The sequence below is a fragment of the Anabas testudineus genome, chromosome 15, assembly GCF_900324465.2.
Source record: "Anabas testudineus chromosome 15, fAnaTes1.2, whole genome shotgun sequence".
Lineage (NCBI taxonomy): Eukaryota > Metazoa > Chordata > Actinopteri > Anabantiformes > Anabantidae > Anabas > Anabas testudineus.
This window is the reverse complement of record NC_046624.1, coordinates 3466524-3482603: the sequence shown is the minus strand read 5'-3', so window position 1 is coordinate 3482603 and position 16080 is coordinate 3466524. Positions and strand designations below refer to the sequence as shown.

Genomic DNA, 16080 nt, shown 5'->3' with positions numbered 1-16080 from the left:
CTGCTACACGCCGCGTCTTCACCTGCCTTGTCACTTGTGACTAATGGACATCACTTCCGAGTGCCTAACCACATTAATGTGAGCAGTGGGACTGGGCTGCCGGCTTATGTAATACTGCCAGCACAGTTTTCTGCCTCCAGACTCCCTCCTCCTCCTCCGATCTCTCTCTCTCTCTCTCTCTCTCTCTCTCCGGCTCTATCGCTCTGTGTCTCTCGCTCTCTCCCGACTTGCCTGATGTGATGTGATGTGGCTTGGTTGCCTAGCAGCCATCCCCCTTGTTTGAGTAACTGGGGAAGCGGAGAGAGATATCTGGTCTGCAGAACAACACACACACACAGGCAAAGACAAGACACACACACACACACACACAGCGAGAGGCGGATAATGTCCCTGTTGTGTGGTTTTACAGGCTTGACAAAGTCTGATGTCTGCTGTTTCCACGTGAGGTAAGAGCCAGCTATAATCAATGTCTCAGGCTGGTGTAAATTAATGGGGGTTATGGGAAGAGTCCCTGGCTTTGCTCTCAGCTAACCTTTCCGTTTCTTAACCATTTCCGTCTCCGCAGGGCTACAGAGACTAACCCCTGATTTCTCACCCTTTTTGTAAAACTCCACTATCGCCCACGTTTCCATCTCTTGTGGTATTAAAGTCCCTCCTTTATTGACTGGGTTCGATTTTCGCGCGGGAATTATCGATCACCGTGGCCTCCTTTCTGCCATCTGAAAAATCTATTTTTACTCTTTCCCTCCTCGCTCTCTGGCGCTCCCTTGTTCCGTCCTCTCCTCATTAGCGCTGTGTGTGACACCTACACGGGGCCTTCGGGAGATGAATGGTCTAATCCCTGTGGGTAAGGAGTGAAATATTACATGGTGTGCTCACACGTGCACAAATATGCACACTCGCTGACAATGAGAGACACATGGACATGTTGTGTGGTACAGTACACATGATTAAATACACACTCTCTCTCTCTTGCACACACACAAACACACACACACAATGTGTTCTTGACAGCTCTGGTAAAAGGAGACAGATTAATGTAGGAAGCAGCCCGCTGCAAAGCCTCTCAGAATGACAATGGGCAGATGAAGCTCAGTTTGTTGGACCAAAAGTCACTGCACACACACAAACACACACATACACACGTGCATATATATACACTCAGCTAGCAGTTTATTAGGTACACCTAGCTGAAACTAATGTACTCTTACGCAACAGTCCTGAAACAAATTCTCCTTTATGAATCTGATGATGTTCCAGTTCTGCTGAAACTGTCTCAGAGAAGAGTTGACTTGAAGCGGTATTCAGGCCACAGTGGTGTGTGTGCTTGCGTGTGTGTGCATGTGTGTGTGTGGGTTGATGCCAGCTCTCTGTAGGGGCATATAGAGGGCACGGCCTGGGTGGTGCCTGCGTAGGGTGCCAAGAAGGAAACCATAAACCATCATTGTTATGTCCAAACAAGGCCCGGGAGTCATGGATGGGTGAGGGGTGTCATTGAGGTTATGAGGATCAGATGTGGTTCCATAATCTCATTTATAAATAAAATGGTACTGTAGATGTACAGTATATTTCATCCCTGAGGGCTCGGTGTGAGTTCAATGTAACAATGCTTTCATGTGGCCTGTAGACGTGGAGTAAACAGAAATACTGCGTTAAAAACAGCATTTCCTGTTTTCAAATCTGTATTCTCTGAGACGACTTGAGCTCTTTCTTAAGATTTTACTGTAAAAACTGTCAATAAAAGTTGTGTGCAGCAGCTCCTTTGTAGCCTGTGTTTCTGGGCAGTTCAACAAAAGTCAGACTACATAATAAAAATGCATCATCATTAACTCAGTGAATGCACTTGTTGTAGTTATAGGAATAATCTTGAGAAACAGTTCTATGCATCACCTATAAGCCTCACTGATTAGCAGATTGTAGAGTTTAAACAACTGACATATGTAACAGATGCTGTAGGTAGTAGGTAGGTTTTGTTAACTGTGAACAGAGTCCAGCTAGGTGTTTCCCCGTCTCTAATCTTTGTGCTAGATTAGCTGGGTAGCTCCATATTTACTTAAGGGTTACTCCTACTGGAACTTCTAAACCTTACTAATTAACATCAACTATATAAACAAGTGTAAATATGGCCAGCCTATTAACAGGGAGGAGTGGTATTGATTTTCTCATAGACTCAACAAGAAAGTGAGTACGCCTTATAAAAAAAAAAGGTCAAACTGTTCCTTTAAAATCTCCATACTACTGTGTAAAATATACAGTGCAGTTGTGAATACAAAAGGTCATCTTCTGAAACATCTGGTAGCCACAGGCGGCCATGAATCACACTGTTTAATGATACGAAAGTAGAGCTGTAGCCATCCGACTGATTTCTGGACATGCTCTGATGCTCCTTTATGAGGCCGGAGTCCAGTAACACTGCAGGGAGCAGCAGCGGCTCGGCTGGCAGTGTCTCCTCTTCCATCAGTGGCTCCTGCTCACCTGATCGCCCACCAGCGTTCTTGGTCCACATCCACACACACACACACACACACACACAGTGCCAGCACCATTACCCACTTGAACAATGGCCCCCTTGTTCGCTAACAGTCGCCCATTGGAGCTAATTAAACTTTCAGATGCCATTTAATAGAAGTGTAACGTTGCTCCGATGTGTCTGTCAGCAGCTTGAGGGGGTGGTGTTGGTGGTGGAGGAGGTGGAGGTGGTGGGGGGGGTAAAAGGATACCTGCACACCCTCCTGGCCTGTCACGCCGCCTGCTAAATTCCTCTGCTGACTAGTCATCACCCTCAGTGCGGTGCTGAGAGTGAATACGACCTGGACTTAAAGTGGACTCGAGGGAGCAGCACCTCTGAACCTGCCACCTCTTTGTTCGCCGGCTGGAGTTTCGCAAGGTGCTCATGTTATACAGCGGGGGAGAAAGGATACTGGGAGGCCATTTTAGTTCACCCCAATGTCAGTGAATGGACAATGGCTGCTCTGTTTCACCGTTTGTTTGCCGACCTTTCACTAGGACTCAGCAGCTGATAATGGTATTTGTCCCACACCAGCATCGGATGATGAGTATTTTTATGTGGCCTTGCATTCTTAAGAAATTCCAGCGGCCTGCTTTCGTCATCATTCTGGTGCAATGGCATACTTTCTCAGCATGTTGTCCTAAGTAGGCTGTTAATTTGACGTCCTTGACTCTGGTCCAGCTGTACCACTGAGTAGCAAGGTCCCCTCCTGTTGTACACTGCCAAAAGCCCAGATTTATTCCAGATGTATACCCTCAGTGATGTGCTTCACTGTTTCCTGAATGAGAAGCTCTTCCCAGAGACTGAGGTTGATGCTGGGGCTGTCTGTAGCCTAATGATGCCATCCTGAGTGTTGATGCAAGAACAACAATCATCTTTCAGAAGAAGAGTTCTTTTAAATACACTATGAATGAAAATAGAAATGTGATGTTCAGGTTATTAGTCTACTACTGTGTGCATGTCTTCACAGGTTTCCTCCTCAGATCAGTTTACAGTTGCATTTTTAAAAAGTAAAGGATCAAAAGAGCCTGCATGCGTGCATGCATTCAATGCATTGTGCGATTGTATGTGTATTTGAAGCCATGTCTGCGGGGTGAGGGGGGCTTGATTGACAGCGATGGAGCTGGTGGCTAGCCGTGCCTGTGGTTGAGGCAGGCAGTGGGAGATGTAGGGTGTTAAGTCGTCAGTATGGGGCATATGTCAGAGATCAGTGGTGGACTGTGGAGATCACTGAGATGTGAAGGGAGGATGGACGCAGGGCTGAGAGGGAGAGAGATTACTGGGGGCTTGGTGGTTTGACCATGAGCAGAATGGCTGCTCGTCATGTACACACAAACACACACACACACACATCTCTCTTACTGCATCTTTTCTCACAAGATCCAGATGCCCAGCCCTCCAGAGGCTGTGTGCAAAGCCCCATGATAATAAGATTGTCTTCCTCTCTGGCTGGAAGTGCGCGCTCCTTTGTCTCCGGAATAATGACAGGGAGAATAAGAGCTCCGGCTCTTGAACCTCTTCAAGCTTTTAAGCGTCGGCGAGTGAAGAAAAAACAAAGTGGCTGAGATTAAAGTCGATGTGCTATGATAACGTTCTGTATAACTCCACCTGATTATTGTGCAAAGTAAACTGCAGTGGCTCATTATGTGCATTATCTCATAAGATGTTGGGTAGAACAACTCGCCGCCAAAGCTAAAAGGCAGCTGTGACATCACTACTCCATGCATTACTCCACATTTCAACAAATGTGCGATATTATCCGGCAGCAAGCTGCAACTTCAATGTTTACAGTCTGCCAGGAATTATAAGATACAGTATTTGTCCAGAGGGAAATTATTGTTTAATTGCAGTATTTCCACAGAGTGCACCGGGCTTCTCCTGCGACCTCACTGCAAACACGGCTTCACTGTATGAGCTCTATCAGCTTATACACACATCCATCAAAGAAGAAGAGCTGAGTGGAGCCATTTTTGTAGTTCTCTTCTAAATAAATGACAGATTAAGAAACTGACTGTCCAGGATCATAACCAGTAACAAATCTGCACATCACAGGTGATTCTTGTTGCTGTTCTCCGCGTCGCAAACATCGTGGGTTCATCAAAAGAAACAGCGAGTATGTGGACTAGGTAGCGATAAGAATAGCTGTTTTACTGTGTGCCACTGCCTTGGCCTCTAATACTGAATGTGTTATCTGAGGGTGCAGCATGCCACACTAAGCTATGTGCATGTGACGCATGGCTGAGCAGCATTCCTCCTCCTGAGTGCATTGCAGGGCAGAGATAGTAGGAAGGCAAAGCAGCATGACTGCCAACAGAGGAGAAAGATGAAGGGAGAAAGTAATACTGAGAACGTGGAAGTTAAGTGGAATAAAGTACCCTTTGTTGCAGATAAGATCATTCTGCATCAATTTGAGCTCAAATGTAGCTTCATCAGTCATTAGCAGACCACACATTTTCATAACTCAGATCTCTTTCTTTTGTTCTTTTATTTCACCAGTAAGGCAGGTTCACGCTGCAACTACGCTCGCACGTACATGGTAGCGGGATCAAGGCATTGTGGGAAATGAAGTCCACGCTTAAGGAACGTTGCGGAAAAATAGGCTAAATGAGGGGTCCGAGACCTCTGTGTTCAGGTGGTCACCCAACTTCCAGTGAGGTTCGTAGGCCCCTGGTCCTGGGGTTTTCTGTGGAAGACACAGACAGTACAGCCTAACATGCACATGTGCTGGTTTGAAAGACACATTGTATTTTTAGTTTTTCATTAAATCTATATTTTTTTCACATATAAGTATTTAAAGTGCCTAAGCCTTTGCCTTTGTATCCTTCTTTGTTCTCAGTTCTTATCTATTGTATATGAGGCATGTTTTCTTTGCTATGTCCTGTTATGTAGTGGTAGTGGAATAATCCAAATACTAACTAAGCTAACATTTCACTAACATTTTGATGTGTTGTACCTGTGTGTAACTATAGCTAATTATAACTATCTAAGAGGAAATGTACAGTGAATAATGAGTGTTTTACTCACCGAGTGCACATATTGGAGCCGAGGCAAGGTGGATTTAAAGCAGGAAGTGATCCCTTTTTCAGGTCTGGTCTGTGGATTATACAGACCTGGGGCGGGTCCTTCCTTCTGAGGTGGTTGGACATGAGAAGCATTATTGATAGACTGACTGAAGTTACTGACATCACACCTGAACAGGTAAAATGACAGACAGACCCTGACGGTCACGAAGATGAAGACGTGTAATCAAATTAGGCTAATCAGACCACATACAGTATGTCCATCCATGCATGCATTATCCTTTCTCATTGTCCTCTTAAAGGTGCTGGTGCCTGCAGGTACACCCAGCCAAGCCCAGGACTGGATCCTGGATGCTTCTGTGGGGCAACAGTACTAACCACCACACTACCACATAGACTACTAATGTGTTTTGTCCAACATGATCAATAAGAATATGAATTATAATTCAACAACATTAGTTACTTCATCTGATCAACACCGTAATATTATTATTATTATTATTATTATTATTATTATTATTATTATTATTATTATTATTATTATTATTATTATAGGGTGTTATATTTCCAACACTTTGTGTCTTTTCATTTGACTTGAAAGTCAGTCTCCATCTCTCTCCTTGCCTTTCACTTGTCCTTTGCGTTTACCCACTAACACACATACTGGTCATCACCAGCGGTGTGCCATGCAGAAATAGCATCACCCCCTCCCTCCAACCTCCACAGAGCAGACACAGAGCTGTCTTCCTGTCCCTGTACACAGGACCGCTCTTTCATTTTCAGCCGCCCTCTGATTCTGACACAGGGAGACGGGAAGGCGTCTTGTCCTCTGTTTCTGCTCCTTCACAGGATGTCTAGTGCCATTACAAACCATTTGAAACCAGTTGTGAGTTCAGTTGATCTTCTGCAACTGGTCTGCTGTCGCTGTTGCACCTATAGGTGCTAATGCATGTATTCCACAGGAGCTGGCAGGCAGCTCATTTACAGATGAGTGTGTGTGTGTGTGTATGAGTGTGTGTCTGAGCCAAAGCACCTGGCCTACTTTCCTACATTGCCACAGTACATTAGAAATGTTCTCCAGTGTCACCTACTGTAGTCAACTGGCTCACAATGTGAACGTCTGTAAAACCTCTGCCTGTTGAAGCAGAAACCTTTCAGTTTCATACCTTTCCAAACATTAACTCACGCTACTAAACTCTGTTCTGAGAAAATAAAATCAAACCTAAATTGTCAAGTTAAAGGAGAAGTTGTTTGGTGATGTTTTGAGCTAGATTTCATTGCATGAGATATTTCAGTTTGCACCAAAGTGGCTGAAAGCGACCAACACTGCAGTGACAGCGCCATAATAACTACCAGACAGGTGTTTAGATCAGCGTGTTTTCATGCAGTGAGTCGACTCTGTAAGATATTAATTCACGTACTGGGATTATGACTTTAATTCAAACGGGCTCGAGTCTCCATGGGAGGGGAATTGTTTGTTCCAAGCAGCACGTGCATCCAGTATTGCAAAAAAAAAAAAAAGCACAACGTGTAAATCTGGGACACACGGGGGCCCCAGGATGCAAAAATTAAGTCAAATCAGAAAACAGAAATGTTTTGTTTGTTGTGTTCCCAAACATCTGCAGCTCAGTTCAAGCTTCTATTTGAATGCGTGGAAATCTATTTGGTTTTATTCGGGGCTGAGTCAGTTGCTCAGAGACATGTGAATTTCTCGTCTCTCATCTCTGGGCTGTTCTCAGCGTAAACCATTAAAACACCTCAGCTCTGATCGTGGCGTCTGTCCGCTTCCATCAGGTCAGCTGAGTGAACGATCTGTGCTTTCAGTCCTCTCCGCTGCAGGATTTGTGTAGCTGCTTAACCTTTGACAATAAAACTTGTCTCAGAGTTGCTGTGACACCACTAACAGCAGAAAACTGCTCCCAACTCTACAGTAATAACACCCTCGGGATTTCTTAGCGCCTTTTCCTTCTCTGTCAACACTCAGCAGCTGCCAGCACGGCTCAGATATCCATCAGCTAGCAGCATGGACACATGGCTCAGGCTCCAGCACTCTGCAACATGAACTAAAGCTGACTGGTCAGCCAGTGCAGTCCCATGACAGGCCTTCAAATGGGGCAAAGGATACAATCAGACAGCCTGCAGGATCAGTTTTCTCTGACCCTTGTGGTTGTCATAACTAGCTTGTGTACAGCACATACCAGATCCACATTAAGTGAGAGCTTGTGTGGTGGACAATAGCGTATTGTTACGAAGGACTGAATGGTTCTAATAACTAATCTTGGTGACCAGATACTCACAGGCGGAAAGCTGATCCGTTGCACAGTCGACCGAAACATCGCATGCCTGCAAGAAGAGCAGAGGAGGGGGGTGTGGGAGGGGGTGGCTGTCAAATTTTTAAAAAGAGGGGAAGGCTAAGTGAAGAAAAGAATAAGGCCGTGCATGATCAGAAGCAAGAGGAAATGAAAGAGCCGCTTGTTGATTGCTCTTCCATCTTTGAGCTGCGAGGAAGATGAGAGAGCCAAGGAGAAACTATGTGAGGAGGAAAGGACTGGGCGATCAAGGGATGATTCATGTCTGCTCCGCTGTGATCCCAGACTTAAACAGAGGCTGTTTGTCGAGTGCTTACTTGCAGGGAGTCTTCTCCACTGGTTTTGCCGCCACATTGTAATCGCATGGTGAAGTGTTTATATGCTGGCCAGGGGAGGAAATATAAAGAAGCGTTAACGTTTTTTTGGCTGGTGGCTGATGTGCTACGTTGCCTACGGCAGGCAGGGTTCTGTTTCCATCACAGTCGTATTAGCTTTTCGGATGCAGGTGCATTAGGAAGAGCACCTGCTGCACTTTCAAGCACTAAGTAGATATTACAGCCAAACACACAAATGCACAATGAATAAAAATTACATATTACACCCATGGCTGGTAAATGAGCATATTAGGATGGCGTAAAGGTCTGTGATGTAGATCACCAATAATAAGTTTAAATAACATTAGCCTTTGGTGATTAGTGCAATAATCGGAAGTACCATGCAGGCCTTCTATTTCCCAAACTTTTGAAACAGTTTCTTTTATGTGTGATCACTTGAATGTGTCACCAGGGTTGGTAAAGGGTGTTTCATCTGCAACGCACCTTGTCCCTGTTGTTAAGAGTGGTGATGCTGGGCCGTGGGCAGTTTTTAAAAGAATAGGACGCCTGGCGCATCAGGACCTCCTGGGTGGAGTCGGTGTAGTCGTACGCCCCTGGCAGCAGCAGATCCCCCTTAGGTACGCCCAGCATGTGGGCTTTTCTCCCCACACCTTTAAACCCATAGGTCTTCATCACAGGGTTCAGCTCAGCTTCCTCGATGAAGTCTCGAATGTGATAGAGACCGGGGACGGGTGTGTCCTGGAGGAAGGTGGAAGCAGAAACCTTTTGGTAAATTCTTGTTGCTGTTCTATTTAATTATAATTATTTTAATTTATATCTACTGCCATGTATTTACTCTCCGGCACTTGATAATAAAATGCCTGTTTGTACAAGCAGAGCTTATGTAATCCATAAACGTACTGCACTGGGAATGTGCCGCAAACAAGGTTGCTGTGGGCATAAACATGAAGCTGCCCGACCTGTTAGCTGTCTGGGATCCATTATTAGAAAGCTAATGAACAATGGAGCGTGACAGCTGAGGTCACTTTAAGATAAACACCTAATTAAGCAGGGCTGTGTGCTCTCATGATGAACGACTGTGTGTGTTTGAATTGTGTCTGGCAGATAATACACTTCGGTGACAGGCAGCGCTATGCAATAAAAGCCAGATACCGACTACAAGACAATTCACATCACAGAAACAGGAGTATGTTTATGAAGCTCGGGCTCCGTGTTGCTCTCAGATCCGAGCTGCCGGACGCTACCTGAAGGCAGCGCAGTGCTGCCATGGCTGCACGTAACCTAACTGACAAGCTGGTGAGTGTTTGGGCCCCAGCAGGAGCCGGTGAAGCTGCCTCTGGTTTGGAGACAAGCTATGAAACCGTGACACCTACTTTGAGCGTCACTAGCCACCAGCTCCCTCGGCCACAGCGATCCACCTTGTCATCACCCTGCAGATAAGAACAGAACACAAGCCCAAAACACAGTAGATTATTTCTGCTGTGATGACATTACTATGCCAACAATCTGTTGATGCATCGCTCACATGTATCATCCCGTGCTTCACCCGTTCTGCTTGTCCTTGTTAATTACACAGAGTCATGAGGACTTGAAGGATGGATGCTTACCTTATCTGCTCTGTTGCCACCCCTGGACATGTCAGTGACTTTACAGACAGCTTGGTTTTTCCATGTGCTTGTATGCAGCACTGTACTCATTGTCGCTGTGCCTGACTGGAGATCCGGTGACACCTGACTACCACCATTAAAACTGCGACTGTTACTATAGCAGCGACTGCACTATCGATCAATTTTTCAACAAGCTGGCCTGGTGGAGGGCTAAATTTAGACTCGCTGACCAGTTTGACTGAGAGTAAAACAGTTTCGGTGCTGGTAAGCCAGCACCAAAACACATGCACACGCTGGACGTGCTGCTGTAAGTATTTATGTATAAACTGCGCAGTCATAAACAATCTGTTGTAACTAATAGCACAAAAACATGATAGCAGTTTAATGTTTTCACCATGCAGAACCAAGGTTGGTTGGAGTCCAGTCAATGACACCATGACTTAACTTACATAACTGTTGATTGACCACTCCAACATTTTGAGTTTGCTATCTCAAAGGAGAGATTGCAAAACTAGAATCGAGTACTTCGACACCTCAAAACATTACAGGGGAGATGTTTTGTGGACTGATTAAACTAAGGGTGAATTGTTTAGGAAGAATGCGCAGCAAAGAGCACTGTGTACTGACATGAAAACACCATCTCAGTGGTGAAGTATAGTGGAGGGAGCATCATGTTTTGGTGCTGCTTTGCCATCTCTGGGCCCGACAGAGTGAATTCCCAAATTTATCAACGCATACTACAGGATGGTGTCAGAGTGGCTGTCTGCCTCTCCTTTGATACTTGAAGTATAAAGTATTTACATCATTTGCTGTCTCCTGAGCGCCTACAACTCCACAAATTCTTAAAATGAAAGAGTTAAAGGAAACTACAAGTTCCACATATATTCCTTACCTAGAAGTACTGAAGTGTGTCACCTCCAGGGCCATACTAGGATAATGTATGTTGTCCTTGTTCTCTCTCTCTGTACAGCAGGACTGAAGGACCATCACCTCAAGTGAAAAATCAATCAACATTCGCCCCTGTTGCTAGGCTACATTGGACAAATGGTTGAATGGAACAAAGAATTCATGTTTACGCCACTTGTGAAGGAAGTCTCATGAGACACAGGGAGACAGACTATCATAGCACCTGATGTACAGTATTTCACCTTTCTTCTACATGTGGACGTGTAAATGCTGAGAAGGGCAGAGACGTTTAATTAACGTTTTTTTTAACAGTAAACTGCTATAACAATGAGGCTTGTTAAAGTCTTGTGATATATTTTTTTTAATTGGAAGATGAGATCCACTTGATTCACACCTGAAATTGCTGTGGGTCGTGCTGTTTCTTTGCCTCCTGTTGTGGAACTGAAGGTTGGTCTCATGCAGGCTATGTAAAGGAGACAAATAGCTGAGTTTTAGCTACATTTAATAAAGGAAAGGTCCCCTGTAAGACAATTACTTCTTTACATCATAGCCACTGTTGTTCTGAGCTGCTAAGTGTATTTTGTAATGCTCCAAATGTTTTAATTTGCATCCACGGGGAACCCTGAATAATACGGTTGACTGGCCAAGCCACAAACAACTAAAGCCCTTACTACTCCCAGCAGTCAAAACCATTACATAAAAACCATTAGGCATGAAGCAATGACAGGATTTTGAATAACAAAAGCATTCATTTGAGCACAGCTCACATAAAACACATGGGAGACAGAGCAGAGGTCCACAATAGAGCTTTATTTTGTCATTCATCAAAATAACAAAGTATCTTAGTATCTCTGCAAGCTACTGTAACAAACTCAATAATCAGAAGTAAAAAAAAAAAAAAAAAAGTACAGGTACACCTCTATTTACACCATGGTTTGATGTTCGCTCAAATCATCTGCACTTCGTGATTGGGGACAAATGCCAAGTAAGACATGAGGCAATCAGCTTCTACATGATTCTGTGCCAACAGTAGCAGACAGCACATGGTCTATGTAGTCAATAGGGGAGCTGGACAGTACAAGGCTAGTCTAATATCGAGTACCATTATGTGCACTTCAAAATAGAAGCCTTTGATCCCGATGAGTGCTTTTATTTTAATGACAATACAAATTTGATCTGAGCTTATCTGAACAATAAGAGGCATTGGCTGATGCTCCTCAGTGCTTTTGAGAATTAATAGGGGACACTTTAAATTTAAAACGGTAAACATTTCATGTGTATTCTAAGCAACAAGAAAAAAAACAAAAGAAAAAAAAAAAAAAGCTATCAAAAACGGAGCATCTTCAATACAAAAATGGGAATTATTAAAGGGTATACAAACTCAAGGGTCATTAGAACTGAGAAAACAAGACAGTTTTCAAAGCCGGGTAGATTGTAAATTTTATTGGAAAACAAAAATATACAACTTGGAATGGATTATTTGAGGCATGACCAGAGGTCATTAAGAAAAAGAAAAAAAAAAAAAAAAGTGAGTAAAACATTAAAAAGCATGGTTAAGATTAGTCATTTTTCTGGTATATAGAACAGCAGATACAAAAAGAGTTTGTACGAGTACCTAGGAGATACACCCGTGTCATTTTTTTTGCAGTAGTGCAATGCTGAGAGATTTCCATATATACTTTGTCCGTAGTCCATGCAGAGTTTAAACTCCTCTACATTGTTTCCATGCCAACAGTGTTGCCAAGTGACAACCAGCTGACAGGTTTTCAATGTCGCCATGCGTGGAGGGGCCCCGAGCACACCAGACAGGAAGATTCGAAGTTCTCCGGCTCCCAGGGGCCTCCACGGGCATCTGGTTCTATGACTGTTCCGTCACTCCAAAACACCATGACAGCAAAAGAAAAAAGGGACATGGGGACAAGAGCCTATGCAGTTTACATGCAGTTCCTTTGGACAGCAGAAGGGGCGGGACGAAGGGTTTGGGGGGGGGCTATTAAGATTTTACAGATAAATTACACAAAAAAAAGGCAAATTTATATAGAAATCTGTACAAGGCCTTCACTTCGCCGTCATCATTTGTACAAACTCTGCAAGAGAGATGAGACATGGGGGAAACAAAAAAAAAAAAATCATAACTCTGAATCCAACAAATAAACCAAGCAGATTAAAAATATAGTATTTACCAACCTTCATAGTTGACTTGTCCATCTCCATCAATGTCTGCTTCTCTGATCATTTCGTCCACTTCCTCATCAGTCAGCTTCTCTCCAAGGTTTGTCATCACATGACGCAGCTCAGCAGCACTGATGTACCCATTGCCATCCTGACAATTAGATAAGTCAGTAAACACACTGAGGGGGGAAAAAAAATTCTTAAAAACTTGCCACACACGAAGGAAGCATTTACCTTGTCAAAGACACGGAATGCTTCTCTGATCTCCTCCTCGCTGTCTGTATCCTTCATCTTCCTGGCCATCATGGTAAGGAACTCTGGGAAGTCTATCGTGCCATTTCCTGAAGACAAAATGGTATCCCTCTGATGATTTCCATCCATCTATAGTCTCTGTGGTTACCAGGTTTAAAAGCTAAACTGACTTCTTACCATCAGCATCCACCTCATTGATCATGTCCTGCAGCTCAGCCTCTGTTGGGTTCTGGCCCAGGGAGCGCATGACCGTGCCCAGCTCTTTGGTGGTGATGGTGCCATCTCCATCCTTGTCAAAGAGCGAAAATGCCTCCTTGAATTCTGGTTACAAAAAACAAAAGCAGATGGTCTTCTTTAGTAAGCTTGAGATAGCTCACCTATAGCAAGATATGCAAAAGAAAAGGGGTATGATGATGTCAGCAACAAGGTACATGTAAATATCAGCCCACCTTGCACAACAAACTTTGCGAATCATATCATACCATACACACTCCTAGCAAAAGCTTAGAGTGCAATTGCATACTATTGTAAACGTCGACTTCCAGCTGCAGATGTTTCCAGCTAAACAAGGACAGCAACCATGAGACCCTGCATAAGAGAGTCGGCAGCGAATGACAGCCTGTGTAATTTAGTTGAGCCGCAAGGGATGAGAATGATGACACTCATTAAGTGTGATGAGGCCAATGTGTAGTGGCATGCAGCAGCTTGCCAGTGTCATAAAAACTACAACCTGCCCTGCCATTTGCAGGGTCAAACACACAGGCAACACCCTTTGTTGAGGAAAGGCCTCATCTGCACCAACTGCAAATGTGTCCAGGGAATTCTTATGACCATCAAAAGCAATTGTCAATGCAGCATAATATCCTGTTCAAGTCCAAGTCAACTGAATGCTATAATTTACATACTAAAAACTGGCATGTCAGCAAACCCTGCAGCAAGGGTCTACTCCTAAAAGCTTATTCCATTAAATATAGTACAAATATGAACACCATACTGTGAAACCTGAGACTAGCTAAAATCAAGCCAACAGAAGCGGAAAGACAATCGGAGAAACCACTACAACTGTGCCGCATTTCAGACATTAACTGCATACATTCCAACCAGTGTCTAAGCACTTGCTGGCAGCAGTGTACTAAATACTCCTGTTGGATGATTTACACTACAACATGTCTCATTTCAGGATAAATAGTATATTAAGCCTCAGGGTTGTTGCTGCAATTCTTTAAGCATTCCATCCACTGAGAATACACCCTAGGCAAAGGACACTTCATGTATAGCATGTAAAAGATGACAGCCAACACCTTGCCAGAATACACAGCCCTTCCCGATTACATCATTTATTACTCGGGAAACCATGAAAATGCAAAGTTTTCCATGAGAGTCCTTTTGCGCTCCAGAGCCAGTAAGCAACAGCAGCATCATTCATTCCTGTTTTATGACCAGCAGGCTGCCGGGTGGAATGCCTTAAAAGGCAAAAGTATAAATCCACTGTAAGAGACGCAAGGATCCATAATGCAGGCCACTTTGCAGGATACGGGGAAGGTAGAAGATCAATGCAGTGATGTCTTACCAGCAATCTGCTCTTCTGTAAGCTGATCAGCCTGTAAATTAGAACAAGACATTATTAGAGAGCTTTTGATCTAAATGAGCCTTTTCGTTTCAAAACTCAATTCAGAATATTGCCAAGGCCACATACTCATTTACAATAACGATACTGCATGCATCTGGTAAAACTACAGAGCAGCAACACAAGGCTTTTTTTACACTTGTGTCAAAACAGAAATACCTAAAATGCACCTTAAAAGCAGAACAACCAACGTCGCAATAGACAATGAACGTCTTCTAATTTGGCGGTAACTTGGCTAAAGTTAGCTGCTAGCTGCTGCCGTGTGCCGGCTTACGGTTACAGACCTTAGCTTAAGTCCAACACTGCACACTTAGCAGAATGACTAATAAAGCAGTCGTCACAAGCAAGGCAGCACTTGGTAACTCATCATATATATATATATATACACACACGGTACTTCTCTTTTCAACTACATATCTGATAACCACCGTCGTAGATCAGCAAAGCAACGTTAGCTTGGATGTTGCACAATAAACCATTTTTCGTAAGGCTCATGCACAGTTTCAGCTGTAACTTGTTCGCTAACGTAACGTTAATTCACACGGGTGTTGCTGCTTTTAGACAGAAAAACGCGACTTCTCCAAACGTTATCTTTGTCTAACAAGCTGCCATGCGTTCGTGCCATTTATTTAGCGAGCACTACGGCCGTTAACGCTCAGCGTAACGTTTACGTTGGCTGAGCTTAGCCACTAGTGGCGTTAGGTTTTCCTGACAATATGCGCAAACATCAACATAGTGACTGCTGAGGATTGACAGCCGCTCCTAGACCGAAGAGAATATGCAGTCGTGTTTACCATTTCGATGTAGACGCAGCGCCCGGTTCAAGACAAAATCCGTAAGAAACGAAGCCTGAGCGGTCTGAGCGGTCTGACCGTGTCTGACCGTGTCTACGAACACACTGACGAACAGGCGACTGGACGCGCCTTTAACGGCTGCCCTAAACCCCTCCTCTTTTCAATACCACTCCGCCGACTTCCCTTTTCCTCCCCTTTCCTAACTTAACTAAAACACACTTGCAGAAGCCATCAGCTGCGCGGGATAAATCAAGGAATATTTGTAATAGCCACATTCGACCGCCGCGGGAGTTTCGACTTCAACAATATAGATTATATTAGAAATCGCTGGTGGTCTAGAGAACAGCGTATGAATACTTTCTGCTACTACGTGATGGGGCACAACACGTAGCCGAAAGAAATCGCGCTCTCTGATTGGTGCGTTTGTACCTGCAATGCGTCACTCCCATGGTCTGCGCTGCCGCTGCATCTTGTCCATAGACATCCTGTCCCACAGGCGCAGCAGACACGCTTGTTGCATGGTGTTTGTACATATGGGCATCATCTTTG

General features: G+C 44.2%; 2 protein-coding genes across 4 annotated transcripts; both read right to left on the bottom strand.

Annotated features, from left to right (window-relative positions):
* Positions 1-4985: 4985 nt before the first annotated feature.
* Positions 4986-10049, bottom strand: stpg4 (sperm-tail PG-rich repeat containing 4). Of its 3 annotated transcripts, none has more exons than XM_026353910.1 (7): positions 9781-10049; positions 9547-9603; positions 8657-8911; positions 8156-8220; positions 7827-7872; positions 5534-5638; positions 4986-5192 (listed from the first exon to the last, which is right to left on the bottom strand). In XM_026353910.1, exons 1-7 carry the CDS (start codon positions 9868-9870, stop codon positions 5085-5087), a joined length of 726 nt encoding a protein of 241 aa, XP_026209695.1. In that variant the 5' UTR covers positions 9871-10049; the 3' UTR covers positions 4986-5084. The 3 variants fall into 3 exon arrangements, with proteins under 3 accessions (XP_026209695.1, XP_026209696.1, XP_026209697.1); XM_026353911.1 differs by lacking the exon at positions 9781-10049 and adding an exon at positions 9699-9731; XM_026353912.1 differs by lacking the exons at positions 7827-7872; positions 8156-8220.
* A 1426-nt stretch (positions 10050-11475) lies between these two features.
* calm2a (calmodulin 2a (phosphorylase kinase, delta)) lies at positions 11476-15674 on the bottom strand. Its single transcript, XM_026354748.2, has 6 exons — positions 15532-15674; positions 14681-14711; positions 13288-13431; positions 13093-13199; positions 12874-13009; positions 11476-12773 (listed from the first exon to the last, which is right to left on the bottom strand). The coding sequence occupies exons 1-6, from the start codon at positions 15532-15534 to the stop codon at positions 12745-12747; spliced, it is 450 nt and encodes a 149-aa protein (XP_026210533.1). The 5' UTR covers positions 15535-15674; the 3' UTR covers positions 11476-12744.
* Positions 15675-16080: the final 406 nt, after the last annotated feature.